General features: G+C 44.0%; 1 protein-coding gene across 10 annotated transcripts in view; it reads right to left on the bottom strand.

The window, feature by feature from the left end:
- LOC110530656 (ephrin type-A receptor 3) overlaps positions 1 to 23834 on the bottom strand; it is a 193719-nt gene that overhangs the window by 119127 nt on the left and 50758 nt on the right. For all 10 annotated transcript variants that reach the window (XM_036986283.1, XM_036986284.1, XM_036986286.1 and 7 more), the window contains exons 3-5: positions 19169 to 19369; positions 18350 to 18457; positions 17210 to 17561 (exon numbers count right to left, since the gene is read on the bottom strand). In XM_036986283.1, coding sequence (XP_036842178.1) covers positions 17210 to 17561; positions 18350 to 18457; positions 19169 to 19369 — 661 coding nt within the window. The remainder of the gene's footprint in view (positions 1 to 17209; positions 17562 to 18349; positions 18458 to 19168; positions 19370 to 23834) is intronic.

The raw sequence follows: 23834 nt of genomic DNA, 5'->3' as shown, positions 1-23834 counted from the left end.
GGAGTACCAGTACCAGATCACTATGGAGCTATATACAGTGAGTACCAGTACCAGATCAATGTGCAGCTATATACAGGGAGTACCAGTACCAGATCACTATGGAGCTATATACAGGGAGTACCAGTACCAGATCACTATGGAGCTATATACAGGGAGTACCAGTACCAGATCAATGTGCAGCTATATACAGGGAGTACCAGTACCAGATCACTATGGAGCTATATACAGGGAGTACCAGTACCAGATCACTATGGAGCTATATACAGGAAGTACCAGTACCAGATCACTATGGAACTATATACAGGGAGTACCAGTACCAGATCACTATGGAGCTATATACAGGAAGTACCAGTACCAGATCACTATGGAGCTATATACAGGGAGTACCAGTACCAGATCACTATGGAGCTATATACAGGAAGTACCAGTACCAGATCACTATGGAGCTATATACAGGGAGTACCAGTACCAGATCACTATGGAGCTATATACAGGGAGTACCAGTACCAGATCAATGTGCAGCTATATACAGGGAGTACCAGTACCAGATCACTATGGAGCTATATACAGGGAGTACCAGTACCAGATCAATGTGGAGCTATATACAGGAAGTACCAGTACCAGATCACTATGGAGCTATATACAGGGAGTACCAGTACCAGATCACTATGGAGCTATATACAGGAAGTACCAGTACCAGATCACTATGGAGCTATATACAGGGAGTACCAGTACCAGATCACTATGGAGCTATATACAGGGAGTACCAGTACCAGATCACTATGGAACTATATACAGGGAGTACCAGTACCAGATCAATGTGCAGCTATATACAGGGGAGTACCAGTACCAGATCAATGTGGAGCTATATACAGGGAGTACCAGTACCAGATCACTATGGAGCTATATACAGGGAGTACCAGTACCAGATCAATGTGCAGCTATATACAGGGAGTACCAGTACCAGATCAATGTGGAGCTATATACAGGGAGTACCAGTACCAGATCAATGTGCAGCTATATACAGGGAGTACCAGTACCAGATCAATGTGGAGCTATATACAGGGAGTACCAGTACCAGATCACTATGGAGCTATATACAGGGAGTACCAGTACCAGATCAATGTGCAGCTATATACATGGAGTACCAGTACCAGATCACTATGGAGCTATATACAGGGAGTACCAGTACCAGATCAATGTGCAGCTATATACAGGGAGTACCAGTACCAGATCAATGTGCAGCTATATACAGGGAGTACCAGTACCAGATCACTATGGAGCTATATACAGGGAGTACCAGTACCAGATCAATGTGGAGCTATATACAGGGAGTACCAGTACCAGATCACTATGGAACTATATACAGGGGAGTACCAGTACCAGATCAATGTGGAGCTATATACAGGGAGTACCAGTACCAGATCACTATGGAACTATATACAGGGAGTACCAGTACCAGATCAATGTGCAGCTATATACAGGGGAGTACCAGTACCAGATCAATGTGGAGCTATATACAGGGAGTACCAGTACCAGATCAATGTGCAGCTATATACATGGAGTACCAGTACCAGATCACTATGGAGCTATATACAGGGAGTACCAGTACCAGATCAATGTGCAGCTATATACAGGGAGTACCAGATCAATGTGGAGCTATATACAGGGAGTACCAGTACCAGATCACTATGGAGCTATATACAGTGAGTACCAGTACCAGATCAATGTGCAGCTATATACAGGGAGTACCAGTACCAGATCACTATGGAGCTATATACAGGGAGTACCAGTACCAGATCACTATGGAGCTATATACAGGGAGTACCAGTACCAGATCAATGTGCAGCTATATACAGGGAGTACCAGTACCAGATCACTATGGAGCTATATACAGGGAGTACCAGTACCAGATCACTATGGAGCTATATACAGGAAGTACCAGTACCAGATCACTATGGAACTATATACAGGGAGTACCAGTACCAGATCACTATGGAGCTATATACAGGAAGTACCAGTACCAGATCACTATGGAGCTATATACAGGGAGTACCAGTACCAGATCACTATGGAGCTATATACAGGAAGTACCAGTACCAGATCACTATGGAGCTATATACAGGGAGTACCAGTACCAGATCACTATGGAGCTATATACAGGGAGTACCAGTACCAGATCAATGTGCAGCTATATACAGGGAGTACCAGTACCAGATCACTATGGAGCTATATACAGGGAGTACCAGTACCAGATCAATGTGGAGCTATATACAGGAAGTACCAGTACCAGATCACTATGGAGCTATATACAGGGAGTACCAGTACCAGATCACTATGGAGCTATATACAGGAAGTACCAGTACCAGATCACTATGGAGCTATATACAGGGAGTACCAGTACCAGATCACTATGGAGCTATATACAGGGAGTACCAGTACCAGATCACTATGGAGCTATATACAGGGAGTACCAGTACCAGATCACTATGGAGCTATATACAGGGAGTACCAGTACCAGATCACTATGGAGCTATATACAGGGAGTACCAGTACCAGATCACTATGGAGCTATATACAGGAAGTACCAGTACCAGATCACTATGGAGCTATATACAGGAAGTACCAGTACCAGATCACTATGGAGCTATATACAGGGAGTACCAGTACCATATCACTATGGAGCTATGTTTTTATATATTTTTTTATTTCACCTTTATTTAACCAGGTAGGCCAGTTGAGAACAAGTTCTCATTTACAATTGCGACCTGGCCAAGATAAAGCAAAGCAGTTCGAAACATACAATGACACAGAGTTACACATGGAGTAAAACAAACATACAGTCAATAATATAGTATAAACAAGTCTATATACGATGTGAGCAAATGAGGTGAGATAAGGGAGGTAAAGGCAAAAAAAGTCCATGGTGGCAAAGTAAATACAATATAGCAAGTAAAACACTGGAATGGTAGATTTGCAGTGGAAGAATGTGAAAAGTAGAAATAAAAATAATGGGGTGCAAAGGAGAAAAATAAATAAATAAAATAAAATAAATACAGTAGGGAAAGAGGTAGTTGTTTGGACTAAATTATAGGTGGGCTATGTACAGGTGCAGTAATCTGTGAGCTTCTCTGACAGCTGGTGCTTAAAGCTAGTGAGGGAGATAAGTGTTTCCAGTTTCATAGATGTTTGTAGTTCGTTCCAGTCATTGGCAGCAGAGAACTGGAAGGAGAGGCGGCCAAAGAAAGAATTGGTTTTGGGGGTGACCAGAGAGATATACCTGCTGGAGCGCGTGCTACAGGTGGGTGATGCTATGGTGACCAGCGAGCTGAGATAAGGGGGGACTTTACCTAGCAGGGTCTTGTAGATGACATGGAGCCAGTGGGTTTGGCGACGAGTATGAAGCGAGGGCCAACCAACGAGAGCATACAGGTCGCAATGGTGGATAGTATATGGGGCTTTGGTGACAAAACGGATGGCACTGTGATAGACTGCATCCAATTTGTTGAGTAGGGTATTGGAGGCTATTTTGTAAATGACATCGCCGAAGTTGAGGATTGGTAGGATGGTCAGTTTTACAAGGGTATGTTTGGCAGCATGAGTGAAGGATGCTTTGTTGCGATACAGGGAGCCAATTCTAGATTTTACTTTGGGTATACAGGGAGTACCAGTACCAGATCAATGTGGAGCTATATACAGGAAGTATCAGTACCAGATCACTGTGGAGTTATATACAGGGAGTACCAGCACCAGATCAATGTGGAGCTATATACAGGAAGTATCAGTACCAGATCAATGCGCAGCTATAAATAGGGAGTACCAGTACCAGATCAATTTGAAGCTATATGTTAGCATAGTTGAAAACTGTTGTCCTGATTAAAGAAGCAATAAAACTGGCCTTCTTTAGACTACTTGAGTGTCTGGAGCATCAGCATTTCTGGGTTCAATTACAGGCTCAAAATGGTCTGAGAAATGAAGGCTACTCCATGCGAGAAGCCTTACAAGTCCTCAACTGGCAGCTTCATTAAATAGTACCTGCAAAACCCCAGTCTCAACGTCAACAGTGAAGAGGCGACACCGGGATGCTGGCCTTCTAGGCAGAGTTCCTCTTTCCAGTGTCTGTGTTCTTTTGCCCATTTTAATATTTTATTTTTATTGGCCAGTCTGAGATATATTTTTTTCTTTGCAACTCTGCCTAGAAGGCCAGCATCCCGGAGTCGCCTCTTCACTGTTGACGTTGAGACTGGTGTTTGCGGGTACTATTTAATGAAGCTCCCAGTTGAGGACTTGAGGCGTCTGTTTCTCAAACTAGACAGTCTGTACTTGTCCTCTTGCTCAGTTGTGCACCGGGGCCTCCCACTCCTCTTTCTATTCTGGTTAGCGCCAGTTTGCTCTGTTCTGTGAAGGGAGTAGTAGCCAGTGTTGTATGAGATCTTCAGTTTCTTGGCAATTTCTCACATTGAATGGCCTTCACTTCTCAAAACAAGAATAGACTGACGAGTTTCAGAAGAAATTGCTTTGTTTCTGCCCATTTTGAGCCTCATTAGAAAAAGGTTTTTCTAATAATCAATTAGCAATTTAAAATTATAAACTTGGATTAGCTAAAAAAAATGTGCCATTGGAACACAGGAGTGATGGTTGCTGATAATGGGCCTCTGTAGACCTATGTAGATATTCCATTAAAAAACAGCCGTTTCCAGCTACAATAGTAATTTACAACATTAACAATGTCTACACTGTATTTCTGATCAATTTAATGTTATTTTAATGGACAAAACATTAGCTTTTCTTTCAAAAACAAGGACATTTCTAAGTGACCCCAAACTTTTGAATGGTAGTGTACATGAAGGCAGGGTAAAGTGACTAGGCTTCCGGATAGGTAATAATATGACAGAAATAGTAGCTGCAGAAAATTATGAGTGTAAAAGTATATGTGAGTGTGCATGTGTGTGTGTGAATGTAAGTCTGTTTGTGTCGTGTCGGTCTTCCTGTGTGTTATGTGTATGTGAGTAAGTGTGTATATGGTGTGTATATAAAGTCTATAGAGTGTGCATAGGGTCAGTGCAGATCGTTTGGTTACCCTGAATTGACTATTTAGCAGTATGTCTATTTAGCAGTCTTATGGCTTTGGGGTAGAAGTTGTCTCGGAGCCTGCAGAGTGAACAGTCTATGGCTTGGATGTCTGGAGTCTTTGGAGTCTTTTCCTCCTGTAAAGTCTGATAGAGGTCCTTGATGTCAGGGAGCTCGGCCCCAATGATGTACTGGGCTGTCGGCACCACCCTCTGTAGAGCTTTGCGATCAAAGGCGGTGCATTTGCAATACCAATTGTTGATGCAGCCAGTCAAGATGCTCTCGATGGTGCAGCTGTATAACTTTTTGAGGATTCGAGGGCCCATGTCAAAGTTTTTCAGCCTCCTGAGGAGGAAGAGTCGCTGCCATGCACTCTTCACGACTGTGTGGGTGTTGATCATGTTACGTCCTTAGTAATGTGGATGCCAAGGAACTTGAAGCTCTCGACCTGCTCCACAACAGCCCTGTCGATGTGGATGGGGTGTGTTCTCCCCTATTTCTCTTATAGTCCACAATCAGCTCCTTGGTCTTACTGACGTTGAGGAAGAGGTTTTTGTTCTTGCACCACTCTGCTAAGTCTCTGACCTCCCCCTGTAGGTTGACTGATCACCGTCGGTGATTAGGCCTAACACCGTATTCAAACACTGTCTTCAAACTTGATGATGGTGTTGGAGTCGTGCATGGCCATGCAGTTGTGGGTGAACAGGGAGTACAGGAGGGGACTAAGCACACACCCCTGAGGGTCCCCCGTATTGAGGGTCCCCCATGTTGAGGGTCAGCGTGGCAGAGGGATTGTTGCCTACCCTCACCACCTGAGGCCGGCCAATCAGGAAGTCCAAGATCCAGATGCAGTGGGAGAGGTTCAGTTTCAGGGTCCCTAGCTTGGTGATGAGCTTGGAGGGGACTATGGTGCTGAACGCTGAGCTGTAGTCTATGAACAGAATTCTCACATAGTTATTTCCCCTCTTGTCCAGGTGGGAGAGAGCAGCGTGAAGTGCAATTGAGATTGCATCATCTGTGGATCTGTTAGGGCAGCATGCAAATTCTAGTGGGTCCAGGATGTCTGGATTGATGGTTGTATGTGTGTCAAACATTTCAAAAAAACATGTGAGTGCTACAGGGCGATAGTCATTTAGGCAGGTTACCTTGCAGCTCTTGGGAACAGGGGCAATGGTGGTAAACTTGAAACAAATTGAGATTACAGACTGGGACAAGGATAGATTGAAAACGTCTGTGTAGTTACTTGTCAGCTGGTGATGCTTTGAGAACGTGCCAAAGTATTCCGTCTTGTGATTGTCAACCAGTTTAAACATTTTGCTCACACAGTCATCTGGAAAAACAGAGGCTTTCATGCAAGGCACAGTGTTATATTCCGAGAAGCGAGCATAAAAGGCACTTAGCTCATTTAGGAATTCTGCATCGCTGGGCAACTCATGGCTGGGTTTCCCTTTGTAATCCGTTATCGTCTGAAAGCCCTGCCAGATAAGACGAGCATTAGCGCCGGTGTAATAGGATTCCACCATCCTCCTATATTGTCCTTTTCTATGTATGATGTTTCGTCGGAGATCGTAGTGGGCTTTCTTTTATACGTCTATGTCCGTGTCCTTGTAAGCGGTAGCTCTAGCCTTTAGCTAGCAACATTAGCTGTGTGAATGTTGCCTGTAATCCATGGTTTTTGGTTGGGATACATTCTTATAGTCACTGTGGGGACGACATCATCTATACACGTATTGATGAAGCACGTGACTGTGGTAAACTCCTCAATGTTATTGGATGAATCGCGGAACATATCCCAGCATGCAAAACAGCCTTGTAGCCTCGCGTCTGCTTCGCCTGACCACTTCTGTATTGAGCGCATCACTGGAACTTCCTGTTTGAGCTTTTGCTTGTACTCAGGAAGCAGGAGAATTGAGTCATGGCCAGATTTTGCCGAAGTAAGGACGGAGAGGACCTTGTATGTGTTTCTCTGGGTAGAATAATGCACTTATTATCTTGTAGCTTGTCTTGTAGCTTGTGATAAAAAGTGAAGGTGGAGAAAAAGTTGACAGTGAGAATAATGTGAAGCTGTTGCTATGTTATCCAGCCCAGGTTTGATTGAATGAATATCTGACAAGGAGAGATTTAATTAAATTCCCATTGCCTTTGTTAAAGGACGGTATTGAAGAATCAGCCTGTATTGACATTAGGGCTGGGTTTGAATCAAAATGTAATCCCCTTCATACTATCCTTGTTCACGTCACTTGGAGGATCTGAGACAAGTAGGTTTATTACTTTCACATACCTGATCCATAGTTCTACAGACAGACAGACAGACAGACAGACAGACAGACAGACAGACAGACAGACAGACAGACAGACAGACAGACAGACAGACAGATACAGAGATTCAAGAGGCAATGAGATGAGTCAAGATGGTGGCATAGAACAAGGCTGACGTTTTACATATTCCTAACCAATTGTGTTTTTTTGTGTTGCTTGTAAAAAAAAAATGTTTTAACTGATTTTGTACATAACGTTGTTGTTACCGTCTCTTATGACCAAAAATAACTTCTGAACATCAGGACTACGATTACTCACCACGGACTGGTAGAATACTTTTTTTCCTTTAATGAGTCTGACAAGTCCGACGTGAATGATATACTGCTTCCCCAGGAACAGGCCCAGATCCCCGTCATTTGCGTGAAGAGAAAGCGGAGAAAAAGGGGAGAATTCGTAGTCTATCGAATAAACCCCCACTTCCTTCCATTCTGCTAGCAAATGTGTAATTTTTGGAAATTAAAATCGATGACCTACGCGGAAGATTAAACTACCAACGGGACATTCAAAACTGTAATATCTCATGTTTCACAGAGTCGTGGCTGAACGACGACATTATCAAAATACAGCCTGTTGGTTATACACTGTATAAGCAGGAAATAACAACGGCGTCTGGTAAGACACCCAATTTATTGTGGGAAGCTTGTGGAAAGCTACCTGAAACTTTTGACCCAAGTAAACAATTTAAAGGCAATGCTACCAAATACTAACTGAGTGTATGTAACTTTCTGACCCACTGGGAATGTGATGAAAGAAATAAAAGCTGGCATAAATCATTCTCTCTACTATTATTCTGACATTTCACATTCTAAAAATAAAGTTATGATCCTAACTGACCTAAGACAGGGAATGTTTACTGGGATTAAATGTCAGGAATTGTGAAAAACTGATTTGAAATGTATTTGGCTAAGGTGTATGTAATCTTCCGACTTCAACCGTAACAGCTGGTGCACGATATGTAATGAAGTCTTGAGGTTTTGCTCGCCTGAAGTAGAGTATCTCATGATAAGCTGTAGACCAAACTATGCTTTGTCTTGGCCAGGTCGCAGTTGCAAATGAGAACTTGTTCTCAACTAGCCTACCTGGTTAAATAAAGGTGAAACAAAAAAAATAAAAAAATAAAAAAATCTACCTGGAGAGTTCCCATCTGTATTTTTCGTAGCTGTGTACATAACACCAAAGATTGATGCTGGCACTAAGACCGCACTGAATGAGCTGTATTTCGCCATAAACAAACAGGAAAACGCTCCACCAAAGGCAGCGCTCCTAGTAGCCGGGGCCTTTAATGCAGTGAAACTTAAATCCGTCTTACCAAATTTCTATCAGCATGATGAATGTGCAAAAAGAGGGTAAAAAACTCTGGACCAACTTTATTCCACAAACAGAGACACATACAAAGCTCTCCCTCGCCCTTTGGGAATTCTGACCATAACTGTCCAGTTACTGCTAGCACTAACCCTAAAAACACCCATCCCATTACTGCTAGCACTAACCCTAACCTTAAAAACACCCGTCCCTTTACTGCTAGCACTAACCCTAACCTTAAAAACACCCGTCCCTTTACTGCTAGCACTAACCCTAACCTTAAAAACACCCGTCCATTTACTGCTAGCACTAACGCTAACCTTAAAAACACCCGTCCCTTTACTGCTAGCACTAACCCTAACCTTAAAAACACCCGTCCCATTACTGCTAGCACTAACCCTAACCTTAAAAACACCCGTCCCTTTACTGCTAGCACTAACCCTAACCTTAAAAACACCCGTCCCATTACTGCTAGCACTAACCCTAACCTTAAAAACACCTGTCCAGTTACTGCTAGCACTAACCCTAACCTTAAAAACACCCATCCCTTTACTGCTAGCAGTAACCCTAACCTTAAAAACACCCGTCCCTTTACTGCTAGCACTAACCCTAACCTTAAAAACACCCGTCCCTTTACTGCTAGCATTAACCCTAACCTTAAAAACACCCATCCCATTACTGCTAGCACTAACCCTAACCTTAAAAACACCCGTCCCATTACTGCTAGCACTAACCCTAACCTTAAAAACACCCATCCCATTACTGCTAGCACTAACCCTAACCTTAAAAATATCCGTCCCTAAGATGACCAGATTTCTGAAACGAAAACGGGGGACATTTCCAGTTCGGCGGTCAATATATAATTAAAATATCCAATGTTATTATCTATGAAATTTAAAAAACGGACAATTCCGGTTTCATGTATTTAGTCTAACAGGCCCACTGTGATAGAGAAAACAACTATACTACAGAAACACTACAGACAAGACAGAACTGATCTGAACAGCCATTCAGTGGTCTTGGTAGTCTGGGTAGAACTGATCTGAACAGCCATTCAGTGGTCCTGATAGTCTGGGTAGAACTGATCTGAACAGCCATTCAGTGGTCCTGGTAGTCTGGGTAGAACTGATCTGAACAGCCATTCAGTGGTCCTGCTAGTCTGGGTAGAACTGATCTGAACAGCCAATCAGTGGTCCTGATAGTCTGGGTAGAACTGATCTGAACAGCCATTCAGTGGTCCTGGTAGTCTGGGTAGAACTGATCTGAACAGCCATTCAGTGGTCCTGCTAGTCTGGGTAGAACTGATCTGAACAGCCATTCAGTGGTCCTGGTAGTCTGGGTAGAACTGATCTGAACAGCCATTCAGTGGTCCTGTAGTCTGGGTAGAACTGATCTGAACAGCCATTCAGTGGTCCTGGTAGTCTGGGTAGAACTGATCTGAACAGCCATTCAGTGGTCCTGCTAGTCTGGGTAGAACTGATCTGAACAGCCATTCAGTGGTCCTGGTAGTCTGGGTAGAACTGATCTGAACAGCCATTCAGTGGTCCTGGTAGTCTGGGTAGAACTGATCTGAACAGCCATTCAGTGGTCCTGGTAGTCTGGGTAGAACTGATCTGAACAGCCATTCAGTGGTCCTGCTAGTCTGGGTAGAACTGATCTGAACAGCCATTCAGTGGTCCTGGTAGTCTGGGTAGAACTGATCTGAACAGCCATTCAGTGGTCCTGTAGTCTGGGTAGAACTGATCTGAACAGCCATTCAGTGGTCCTGCTAGTCTGGGTAGAACTGATCTGAACAGCCATTCAGTGGTCCTGGTAGTCTGGGTAGAACTGATCTGAACAGCCATTCAGTGGTCCTGGTAGTCTGGGTAGAACTGATCTGAACAGCCATTCAGTGGTCCTGGTAGTCTGGGTAGAACTGATCTGAACAGCCATTCAGTGGTCCTGCTAGTCTGGGTAGAACTGATCTGAACAGCCATTCAGTGGTCCTGCTAGTCTGGGTAGAACTGATCTGAACAGCCATTCAGTGGTCCTGTAGTCTGGGTAGAACTGATCTGAACAGCCATTCAGTGGTCCTGGTAGTCTGGGTAGAACTGATCTGAACAGCCATTCAGTGGTCCTGCTAGTCTGGGTAGAACTGATCTGAACAGCCATTCAGTGGTCCTGGTAGTCTGGGTAGAACTGATCTGAACAGCCATTCAGTGGTCCTGGTAGTCTGGGTAGAACTGATCTGAACAGCCATTCAGTGGTCCTGGTAGTCTGGGTAGAACTGATCTGAACAGCCATTCAGTGGTCCTGGTAGTCTGGGTAGAACTGATCTGAACAGCCATTCAGTGGTCCTGTAGTCTGGGTAGAACTGATCTGAACAGCCATTCAGTGGTCCTGGTAGTCTGGGTAGAACTGATCTGAACAGCCATTCAGTGGTCCTGCTAGTCTGGGTAGAACTGATCTGAACAGCCATTCAGTGGTCCTGGTAGTCTGGGTAGAACTGATCTGAACAGCCATTCAGTGGTCCTGGTAGTCTGGGTAGAACTGATCTGAACAGCCATTCAGTGGTCCTGTAGTCTGGGTAGCACTGATCTGAAAAGCCATTCAGTGGTCTTGGTAGTCTGGGTAGAACTGATCTGAACAGCCATTCAGTGGTCCTGTAGTCTGGGTAGCACTGATCTGAAAAGCCATTCAGTGGTCCTGGTAGTCTGGGTAGAACTGATCTGAACAGCCATTCAGTTTTCCTGGTAGTCTGGGTAGAACTGATCTGAACAGCCATTCAGTGGTCCTGGTAGTCTGGGTAGACTAAGAGCAGAAGAGAACATGAGCAAAACTGAAAAAATAGACAATAGTACATGTGAAATACTTAACATAATAAATAAATAAGATGCTGATGAGATTGGTAACTACATAATATACTTATACCAACCTAATCTGTATATTTCTCTTGATCTGTCTTTGGCCAGTTTCTTCATGAACTCCTGGCAGGGGATGTTGAAGTTTGTCTTCACAATAAGCATGGCCTTGATGGTAGGAACAGTGAACCTATTTCTTGCTGCTGTCCATATATCATTCATTTGGAAGAACATTCTCTCCACTGGTGCATGACTTCCAGGTAAGCACATGACAGGGGAGAAGGGTGAGTAAGTGTAAGTTTAAGAGAGAGAGCTCCCCCCCTCTCTCTCTCTCTCTTTCTCTCTCACTCTCTTTCTCCCTCTCTTTCCCTCACTCAGCTGTGTGTGGGAGAAGAAGGTGCTAGTTGAAGTGAAGGGAGAGGAGGGGGAGGTCAGTATTACCAGTACAGAACGAGGGAAAAACAGCAAAACTGAGCCCATGGAAAATGTAACATATTACAATGAACAAAAATATAAACGAAACATGAAACAATTTCAACGATTTTACTGTGTTACAGTTCATATAAGGAAATCAGTCAATTCAAATAAATAAAATCTGACCCTAATCTATGGATTTCACATGACTGGGAATACAGATGCATCTGTTGGTCACAGATATCTTTAATAAAAGGTAGGGGCGTGGATCAGAAAACCAGTCAATATCTGGTGTGACTACCATTTGCCTCATGCATCACGACATATCTCCTTGGCATAGAGTTGATCAGGCTGTTAATTGTGGCCTGTGGAATGTTGTCCCACTCCTCTTCAATGGCTGTGCAAAGTTGCTGGATATTGGCAGGAACTGGAACACGCTGTCGTACACGTCAATCCAGAGAATCCCAAACATGCTCAATGGGTGACATGTCTGGTGAGTATGCAGGCCATTGAAGAACTGGGACATTTTCAGCTTCCTGGAATTGTGTACAGATCCCTGCGACATGGGGTCGTGCATTATCATGCTGAAACATGAGGTGATGGCGGCGGATGAATGACACGACAATGGACCTCAGGATCTCGTCACAGTATCTCTGTGCATTCAAGTTTCCATCGATGAAATGCAATTGTGTTCGTTGTTCGTAGCTTATGCCTACCCATACCATAACCCCACCGCCACCATGGGGCACTCTGTTCACAAGGTTGACATCAACAAACCGCTCGCCCTCCCGACACCCTACACGTTGTCTGCTGTCTGCCCGGTACTTCTCCAGCGTGTCAGTGACCATCGAAAGTGAGCATTTGGCCACTGAATGAACTGCAGTCAGGTCAAGACTCTGAGAAGGATGAAAAGCATGCAGATGAGCTTCCCTTAGACGGTTTCTGACAGTTTGTACAGAAATTATTCGGTTGTGCAAACCCACTGTTTCATCAGCTGTCTGGGGGGCTGGTCTCAGACAATCCCACAGGTGAAGAAGCTGGATGTGGAGGTCCTGAGCTGGCGTGGTTACACGTGGTCTTCGGTTGTGAGGCCAGTTGGACCTACTACCAAATTCTCTAAAGCAACGTTGGAGGCAGCTTATGGTAGAGAAATTAACATTACATTTCTGGCAACAGCTTTGGTGGACATTCTTGCAGTCAGCATGCCAATTGCATGCTCCCTCAAAACTTGAGGCATCTGTTGCATTGTATTGCACATTTTAGAGTGGCCTTTTATTGTCCATAGCATAAGATGCACCTGTTTAATGATAATGCTGTTTAATCAGGATTATCTTGGCAAAAGGAGAAATGCTCACTAACAGGGATGTACACAACTTTGTGCACAACATTTGAAAGAAATGTGCATATGGAAAACAGGGATTTTTATTTCAGCTCATGAAACATAGGATCAACACTTTACATGGTTCTTTTATATTTTGTTCAGTGTAAATATACATTCTGACAGAGTAAATATAATTGGAAGAATCTGGTGTTTGGGTGTCTGACAGGGATGAGAGCTGTAATGACTCCATGAACACTTCACACAGTACAACAGAGAGGGGGGAGAAGGGGAGGAAGGGGGGGATGAGTGAGGGATTGGGCTGGAGCGAGACATAGAGGGAGAATGAGAGACAGTAAGAGGGAGATGAGCAGAGAGAGAGAGAGTATGGTGGAGAGAGAAACAGAAAGAGAGAGAGGCTGATTCAAATGCATTAGTGAGTCAGTGTAACCTTGGTTTTCCCAGTGGAAGCTTTTCAGAAGCTCTGTGTGTGAAAGCAGGGCAGACACCTTTTTTTGTTTGGAGCGGGGCTTTAGCACTAAAAGCATGGTGCCTGTTCTCCTAGGGGCACATTAGAACGTTACGCAGGGGTGTCACGTCTCTTTGTGTCCTCCAGACCTCTTTGTTAAAAGCTGTGTGATTATTGACTAAGTTAATGTTTAGATGTTCTTTTAAGAGATATGACATTGAACAATACTGGACAACAGCCAATGTAGTTGCAATGTAAAGATCTATAGATGCCTAAGATCTAGCATGTTTTTGTTGGTACACCATAAATACAAAAGTATGTGGACACCCGTTCAAGTTATTGGATTCGGCTATTTCAGCCACACCCGTTGCTGACAGATGTATAAAATCGAGCACACAGCCATGCAATCTCCATAGACAAACACTGGCAGTAGAATGGCCTTACTGAAGAGCTCAGTGACTTTCAACGTGGCACTGTAAAAGGATGCCAGCTTTCCAATAAGTCAGTTCATCAAATTTCATATTGTGAAGTGGAAACGTCGGTTGCAACACTCACTGCCAACTTCCAAACTGCCTCTGGAAGCAACGTAAGCACAAGAACTGTTCGTTGGGAGCTTCAGGAAATGGGCCAAGCAGCCGGTTGGAGTGGTGTAGCCGGTTGGAGTGGTGTAAATCTCGCCGCCATTGGACTCTGGAGCAGTGGAAACGCATTCTCTTGAGTGATGAATCACGCTTCACCATCGGGCAGTGCAACAGAGGAATCTGGAGAACGCTACCTGCCCCAATGCACAGTACCAACTGTAAAGCTTGGAGGAGGAGGAGTAATAGTCTGGGGCTGTTTGTCATGGTTCTGGCCCCTTAGTTCCAGTGAAGGACAATCTTAATGCTACAGCATACAATGACATTCTAGACGATTCTGTGCTTCCAACTTTATGGCTACAGCTTGGGGAAGGCCCTTTCCTGTTTCAAAATGACAATGCCCCCGTGCACAAAGCGAGGTCCATACAGAAAAAAAAGTGAGGTCCATATTTTCGTGATCAGTGTGGATGACTAACCTGCACAGAACCCCATCGAACACTTTTGGAATTAACTGAAACGTGGACTGCGAGCCAGGCCTAATCGCCCAACATCAGTGCCCGACCTCACTAATGTTCTTGTGGCTGAATGGAAGCAAGTCCCCGCAGCAATGTTCCAACATCTAGGAGAAAGTCTTCCCAGAAGAGTGGAGGCTGTTATAGCAGCAAAGATTGGACAAAACTCCATATTAATGCCCATGATTTTGGAATGAGATGTTCGACGAGCAGGTGTCCACATACGTTTAGTAATGTAGTGTATGTCAATCTAACACATAGGTAAGAGCTCAACTTCAAAACACAATAAAAGAGACTTGTTATTCGGTAGAATAGCAGAAGCATGAATGGCATATCCTCCTCTCTCTCTGTGTGTCTCTATGAACAGCCATTCCCTGCACACACAGCGGCACCTAGCTTTAACTCATGGCTTTAGATGACACAGACACATATCTCCTGACCCCTGACCTGGCTGTCAATAAGGCTACATCATTATGTCTGCTGTTCAACACACACACACACACACACACACACCACGCATACACACACACACACACACACACACACACACACACACACACACACACACACACACATACACACACACACACCACACATACACACACACACACACACACACACACACACACACACACACACACACACACACACACACACACACACACACACACACACACACACACACACACACAGTTATTGAGTTAAAGGTAGCTTCTTAAAGGCTCTTTGCTTGACTCATTTATTCTCTCTGGACAGGAATGAGTCACACAACAGACTGATGAGGTCACTAAAGGTCAGAGATGTACCTGGAGTTTCAATAAAGTTCTAACTGTGGGTTCGTATAATAGTGTTAAGAAGCAGAAAAACTGTGGTCATTCCACTATAGTAATCTGACACAATCTGACAGAATAATAATCTCACAATGAAAAGCACCAAGCAATAGTTGTTATTCTATTAGCCTCCTAGGGTATTTGGGCACCAGAACCAGTACTGCAATACTCTATATTCCCAAAGAACTGGTGAGAAAACCTGTGTATGTTGTGCTGCATTGTACTGGAGCAACAAACAGCATACCTACATAGAGTATCATGGGGTTTAGTTTTCACAGCTGAGCCTTAGACAGCCACTAGCAAGGACACACACACACACACACACACACACACACACACACACACACAGATCCGTGGAGTTTTACAACTCAATACTATGCAACCTGAAGCATCCCCTCTCCCACTCTAAAGACGGAATAATGGAACAGTCACTTAGTTCTGACTCATACTTCTCCTTTTGCTCACACACACACTCACAGATACAAGTCCATATACACACACACTCATAACACAAACTGCCTCCCAGCAATTCCCAACCTTCTCTATGAACATTATCCTCGCTGCATAGGGGGTTGCCTAAAACTCTGACACACACACACACACACACACACACACACACACACACACACACACACACACACGCGCACACACACTTCCTGGTAAACCACATTGTTTCCCACAGAGCTGCCGTCTCTCTCTGTATTCAGATTCTCTCTGGCACAGATTCTCAGTACTGCACACACCGCAGGAGGTTGGTGGCACCTAAATTTGGTATCAAATACATAAAAAACATGCTTTCTAGGTGTTTGATGCATTTCCATTTACTCTGTTCAAGGACATTATTATGAGCCGTCCTCCCCTGAGCAGCCTCCAACGACACAGCAGTAGATCTAGATCCCACAGAGCACTAGGACCCATCTAACAGGATCCACAGGGCACTAGGATCCATCTAACAGGATCCTCAAGGCACTAGGACCCATGTAACAGGACCCACAGAGCACTAGGACCCATCTAACAGGACCCACAGGGCACTAGGACCCATCTAACAGGACCCACAGGGCACTGGGACCCATCTAACAGTACCCACAGGGCACTAGGACCCATCTAACAGGACCCATAGGATTTTTGCCCTAACACTACACAGCTGATTCAAATAACGAACTAATCATCATCATATTATGTTAATCAGCTGTGTAGTGCTAAGGCAAAAACCAAAACATGCAAGCAGGGGGCCCAGGATCAAGTTTGGGAACCCTTGCAATAAGCAACCACCAGGCAGAGTACAGTGTAATCACCTGATTCCTAATAGATTCACTGCCCACCTCATGGCTGTTGTGTGGTGAGCTTTCTGGAGCCAAAATGACTGCCGTGGCACTATTCGTTGGTTGTGTATGTAAAGTCAACCCTAGAACATGCACAAACCAACACACATTATATACATCGTACCCATTCACATTGAGGTAGGTCATTGTGTTCTTCTTATCCAGACCTACACCATCAACACAAGCCACCACACACACAAACACATAAACACACACACACATTGGAACCACTTACGTTGGCAGCCATCCTTATGCTCCTCGTACCCTGGCTCGCACACACACCTCCCGATGGGCACCAGCCAGCTCCCGTCCGCGCTACAGTACATCCTGGGAGTCTCAAACTCCTGGGAGGCGTTCACACACACCCCTCGCACTTCCACCAGGGCTGAGTCGCCCCCGGTGACGGTGTCGGGGAACTGGGCCAGGTTGAGCACGGTGAAGGGACACTTCTTGTAGAAGATCCTGACAGAGACCAGAGCGATGCAGGCCCCCAGGTCCTGGAAGGCCAGGTAGAACCCCTTCTTACTCAGGTTACTGATGTCACGGACCTCTGTGTTGAGCTTCATCACACGATCTCCCACATCCACCTAGAGGGAGAGTAACAAGATATAGTCAGGGATTATTTCCTCCACCTAGAAACAAGATTTAGTCAGGATTTATTTCCAGTGGTGTAAAGTACTTAAGTAAAAATACTTTGAAGTACTAATTAAGTTGTTTTGTTTGGTATCTGTACATTACTATTTTTTTTTTTTATCTTTGACAACTTTTAGTTACATTTTGAATGCTTAGCAAGAGAAAATGGTCCAATTCACGCACTTATCAAGAGAACATCCCTGGTCATCCATAATATCTGATCTGGCAGATTCACTAAACACAAATGTTTTGTTTGTAAATTATGTCTAAGTGTTGGAGTGCGCCCCTGGCTATCTGTAATAAAACATATACAAAAATTGTGCTGTCTGGTATAAGGAATTTGAAATTATGTATACTTTTACTTTGATACTTAAGTACATTTTATCAATTACATTTACTTTTGAAGTATATTTACTCAAGTATTATTGTACTGGGTGACTTTCACTTTTACTTGAGTCATTTTCTATGAGGGTATCTTTACTTTACTCAAATATGACAATTGGTCCTTTTTCCATCACTGTTTATTTCATCAACCTAGAAACAAGATATAGTCAGGCTTTATTTCACAGTTCTGTTTTTGCCACATGCGTAGTAAGTTGTATGTACATTGCCCGTAATCACAGGTCAAGAGACAGATCTTCTGGCATCCTCCTAATAGTTCCTGTTAGGATTGGGGGTAGGGTATGCTGATCCTAGATATGTGGTTAGAGGCAACCTCTACATTCAGAGTGTTTCCACTTACCTGTGTGAAGCTCTCATCAGCAGCGATGGTGTCTATCTTGATGTACTGACTCTCCTTGATGAACCACAAGTTGGCGTTGCTAGACTCATAGTAGAACATGTTGAAAGTCTGAATGAACAACACAAAAATCAACATTTATATTTAAAGAATAATTTACGTTTTATTATGCCTTAGCGTATTCTATGGAAAAACACTTGAACAGAAAGATCACCTCTTTTGCGTGTGACACTCTCTTAAAATAGCACACCTTGGTTAGGCTAAGATTAAAAACGTGATGTTTCGGTCAACCATGACCTTCATCAAACATAAAGCAAGAAGAACATTGACAACATGGCAGGACAGAGTAATGTAAACAATAAGCAGAACTTAGCCAACATGGCAGGACAGAGTAATGTAAACAATAAGCAGAACATTGCCAAAATGGCAGGACAGAGTAATGTAAACAATAAGCAGAACATTGACAACATGGCAGGACAGAGTAATGTAAACAATAAGCAGAACATTGACGACATGGCAGGACAGAGTAATGTAAACAATAAGCAGAACATTGACAACATGGCAGGACAGAGTAATGTAAACAATAAGCAGAACATTGACAACATGGCAGGACAGAGTAATGTAAACAATAAGCAGAACAATGCCAACATGGCAGGACAGAGTAATGTAAACAATAAGCAGAACATTGACAACATGGCAGGACAGAGTAATGTAAACAATAAGCAGAACATTGACAACATGGCTGGACAGAGTAATGTAAACAATAAGCAGAACAGTGACGACATGGCAGGACAGAGTAATGTAAACAATGAGCAGACGGACCTCTTTGCAGGTGCCAGGTACTCCAGGCAGGCTGTTACAGTCTCGGAGGGTGAACTTGATCTCGATGTAGACACGCTGGGCTCCGTCGCGGGCGATGTGTCGCGTCCTCAGCCAGTTATTCTGACTGGCCTCCATCACGTTACACACTTGGTAGGTACGCATGGGAGTGTTCCTCTCATCCATCACACTGATCTCTTCCCACTGCAGAGATAGAGAGAGGGGGAGAAAGGGAGAGAGGGGTTTAGGGGATGGTGGGGGTGGTCGTGTCAGGGTGTGTGTGTGTGTTTGTGTCTTGTATGTGTGTGTTTAATTGACTAAAGATTTGTGTGAACTTAAGTAATCACATAATATTGAGTGTACGTGCATGTGTATGTATGTTTTCATAAATGTGTATTTGCATGTCCACGTGCAGTGTGTTCAAGAGAGAGAGAGAGAGTGAGAGAGAGAGAGAGAGAGAGAGAGAGAGGGAGAGTCAACAAAAAAAAGAGAGAGAGTCAACAAAAAAAAGGAGATGATTGTGGACTTCAGGAAACAGCAAAGGGAGCACCCCCTATCCACATCGACAGGACAGTAGTGGAGAAGGTGGAAAGTTTTAAGTTCCTCAGCGTACACATCACGGACAAAGTGAAATGGTCAACCCACACAGACAGCGTGGTGAAGAAGGCTCAACAGCGCCTCTTCAACCTTAGGAGGCTGAAGAAATTTGGCTTGTCACCGAAAACACTCACAAACTTTTACAGATGCACAATCGAGAGCATCTTGTCGGGCTGTATCACCGCCTGGTATGGCAACTGCACCGCCCACAACCGTAAGGCTCTCCAGAGGGTAGAGAGGTCTGCACAACGCATCACCGGGGGCAAACTACCTGCCCTCCAGGACACCTACACCACCCAATGTCACAGGAAGGCCAAAAAGATAATCAAGGACAACAATCACCCGAGCCACTGCCTGTTCACCCCGCTATCATCCAGAAGGCGAGGTCAGTACAGGTGCATCAAAGCAGGAACCGAGAGACTGAAAAATAGCTTCTATCTCAAAGCCATCAGACTGTTAAACAGCCGTCACTAACATTGAGTGGCTGCTGCCAACATACTGACTCAAATCTCTTGCCACTTTAATAATTAAAAATTGGATGTAATAAATGTATCACTAGTCACTTTAAACAATACCACTTGATATCATGTCTAGATACCCTACATTACTCATCTCATATGTATATACTGTACTCTATACCATCTACTGCATCTTACCTATGCTGCACAACCATCGCTCATCCATATATTTATATGTACATATTCTTATTAATTCCTTACACTTGTAAGGTAGTTGTTGTGAAATTGTTAGATTACTTGTTAGGTATGACTGCACGGGCAGAACTAGAAGCACAAGCATTTCGGTACACTTGCATTAACATCCGCTAACCATGTGTATGTGACCAATAAAATTTGATTTGATTTGAGAGAGAGACACAGAGAGAGACAGAGATTGACAGAGAGTGACATAGCGAGAGAGAGAGAAAGACAGAGACAGAGAGAGACACAGAGAGAGAGAGAGAGACACAGAGAGAGAGACAGAGCTACTTTGTCTTCCATCATCTGTTGCCGATCTGTTTCCACTCGTGCTCAGAGCAGTAAGAACACTTCTCGCATGAGAAAGAAAACATTTATATTCCTTCAAGGAAAGGAAAATTAACCAGAGTGGTTTCATAGAGTTTCAGAGACCAAAGAGGGGAAGCCGACAGCCAGGTTAAAACACACACGTGCGCATGCACACACACATACACACAAGCGCATTTATGTATGCATGCACACACAGTCACACACACAAACACACACACACACAACGAGCCATCTCAGTTTGAATCACATTTTGGGTGAGGAGTTGCACAGACCACCTCATTGTAAAGACTAATGATTGACGAACACATATCACATTTCAGCATGTAAATCTCACAGTCGTAATTTTCTGGTCAGTGAAACTGTGAAACTTTCCCTGTCATTTGACTTGGATTGGATGCATATTAAACTGGAGTGTTGGGGCGGGGGGGTGACGAATCAATTTGAGGCAGGGAAGAGACAGGAAAGAGACAGGAAATAGACATGGAAGAGGAAGGTAGAAAGAGGGAAGGTGAAGACAGGAGAGAGAAAGACGAGGGAGTTTGTGACTAGGAAGCCAATGCTCTGATTTTGAGGGTCATTTAACTTGATGGGCCGACAAGCAGGCAAAAGCTGGACGCATTTCACCCAAAGCCTTGAGTATTACAACAAACAGAGTCCCCCTTAGCTTCTTTAAATCCACTGGCCATTCAGCAACTGGCCCTACCAATGATATAAACATGTTGTGTCCTATCCTATCCAGCTGGGACTAGACTACCACTGAGTTTATATCATTGGTAGGGACAGTTGTTTTTACAGACCAATTGACCTGGCCAGGGGAATCTCTATGTCCTGTGAATAGGCTATAACTACCATGATGTTACGACTCTGAGCGACATAGAAAATTGTTGCATTCTAGGCCAAGGCCAACTCTTTCTCTTGTCTTTTTTTTTCTCTCTCTCTTTGTATTTCAGCATTTAGAAAAAGAAAACGACAGATGAGGATGGAGTGAAAAAGCGAGCGAGGAATGAATTAGGGAAATTTCAGATGCGAGTGGCAGCTAAATGGACCCACCTGTGTCAAACTGGGACCAGTTGAACATTACAGGAGGAGATACGCACATACACAAACACACACACACACAAACGGCTGCATGCACACACAAACACACACACACACTGCACAGATGCACACACAGCTGGTTCTCTAGAGAGCAGTGAGTATGGAGTTAAAGGGGAAAGTTATTGAGGGATAAGGAGGGCATTCTGACGTTTTGTTTATTTCTCTCAGAGCAGACGTTGAGAGTGAGGATTATAGAGACTTCCTTGATTGTGTATGGAGCTGTTTTAAGTTGAAGGAATCTGTTCATTGTCAGACTATTTGGTCTAGTGGCCACTTGGATTTCTTTATAGTCCCTCTACCTAAGGAATTGCTCACTTCACTTCTTAGATTCATTTGCTTTACTCTAAATCACCATATCCTTTCCACAGCTTTTTTTTTATGTTGAACTGTAGCATAAGACATTTTAAGGGGAAATGTGAGGGACCTGTTAATCTCTCGTGGACAGACTACGTAAACATAAATGGTGTTGAGCATCTGACCAAATTACGCAAGATTTTAGTTCTGGGTTAAATGAGAATAGGGACCTGTAAGATTCTAACAAACCAATAGCATAAAATGATACTTATCAATGTTTTATGTCTGTTGTTTCCAAAAGCCTCCCCCCACAACAATAAATATGAGAAAATCAAACACGAAAGTGTGTAAGGTTCTGCTTTTCTTTTTTTAGTCAACCTTGTGTTATTTTTCTTTGTGTTCTTGAACGTAGCCCCGTTTCTTTGTGTTCTGGAACGTAGCCCCATTTCTTTGTGTTCTGGAACGTAGCCCTGTTTCTTTGTGTTCTGGAACGTAGCCCCGTTTCTTTATGTTCTGGAACGTAGCCCCGTTTCTTTATGTTCTTGAACGTAGCCCCGTTTCTTTGTGTTCTGGAACGTAGCCCCGTTTCTTTATGTTCTGGAACGTAGCCCCGTTTCTTTGTGTTCTGGAACGTAGCCCCGTTTCTTTGTGTTCTGGAACCTAGCCCCGTTTCTTTATGTTCTGGAACGTAGCCCTGTTTCTTTGTTTTCTGGAACGTAGCCCCGTTTCTTTGTGTTCTGGAACGTAGCCCCGTTTCTTTGTGTTCTGGAACGTAGCCCCGTTTCTTTGTGTTCTGGAACGTAGCCCCGTTTCTTTGTGTTCTGGAACGTAGCCCTGTTTCTTTGTGTTCTGGAACGTAGCCCCGTTTCTTTGTGTTCTGGAACGTAGCCCTGTTTCTTTGTGTTCTGGAACGTAGCCCTGTTTCTTTGTGTTCTGGAACATAGCCCCGTGTCTTTGTGTGCTGGAACGTAACCCCGTTTCTTTGTGTTCTGGAACGTAGCCCCGTTTCTTTATGTTCTGGAACGTAGCCCCGTTTCTTTGTGTTCTGGAACGTAGCCCCGTTTCTTTGTGTTCTGGAACCTAGCCCCGTTTCTTTATGTTCTGGAACGTAGCCCCGTTTCTTTGTGTTCTGGAACGTAGCCCCGTTTCTTTGTGTTCTGGAACGTAGCCCCGTTTCTTTGTGTTCTGGAACGTAGCCCCGTTTCTTTGTGTTCTGGAACGTATCCCCGTTTCTTTGTGTTCTGGAACGTAGCCCTGTTTCTTTGTGTTCTGGAACGTAGCCCCGTTTCTTTGTGTTCTGGAACGTAGCCCTGTTTCTTTGTGTTCTGGAACGTAGCCCTGTTTCTTTGTGTTCTGGAACCTAGCCCCGTTTCTTTGTGTGCTGGAACGTAACCCCGTTTCTTTGTGTTCTGGAACGTAGCCCCGTTTCTTTGTGTTCTGGAACGTAGCCCCGTTTCTTTGTGTTCTGGAACGTAGCCCCGTTTCTTTGTGTTCTGGAACGTAACCCCGTTTCTTTGTGTTCTGGAACATAGCCCCGTGTCTTTGTGTGCTGGAACGTAACCCCGTTTCTTTGTGTTCTGGAACGTAGCCCCGTTTCTTTGTGTTCTGGAACGTAGCCCCGTTTCTTTGTGTTCTGGAACGTAGTCCTGTCTTTC

This window comes from Oncorhynchus mykiss, chromosome 8, assembly GCF_013265735.2.
Source record: "Oncorhynchus mykiss isolate Arlee chromosome 8, USDA_OmykA_1.1, whole genome shotgun sequence".
In the NCBI taxonomy this organism is placed as follows: domain Eukaryota; kingdom Metazoa; phylum Chordata; class Actinopteri; order Salmoniformes; family Salmonidae; genus Oncorhynchus; species Oncorhynchus mykiss.
The sequence above is the reverse complement of the archived record's forward strand: the minus strand, read 5'-3'. Positions and strand labels throughout refer to the sequence as shown.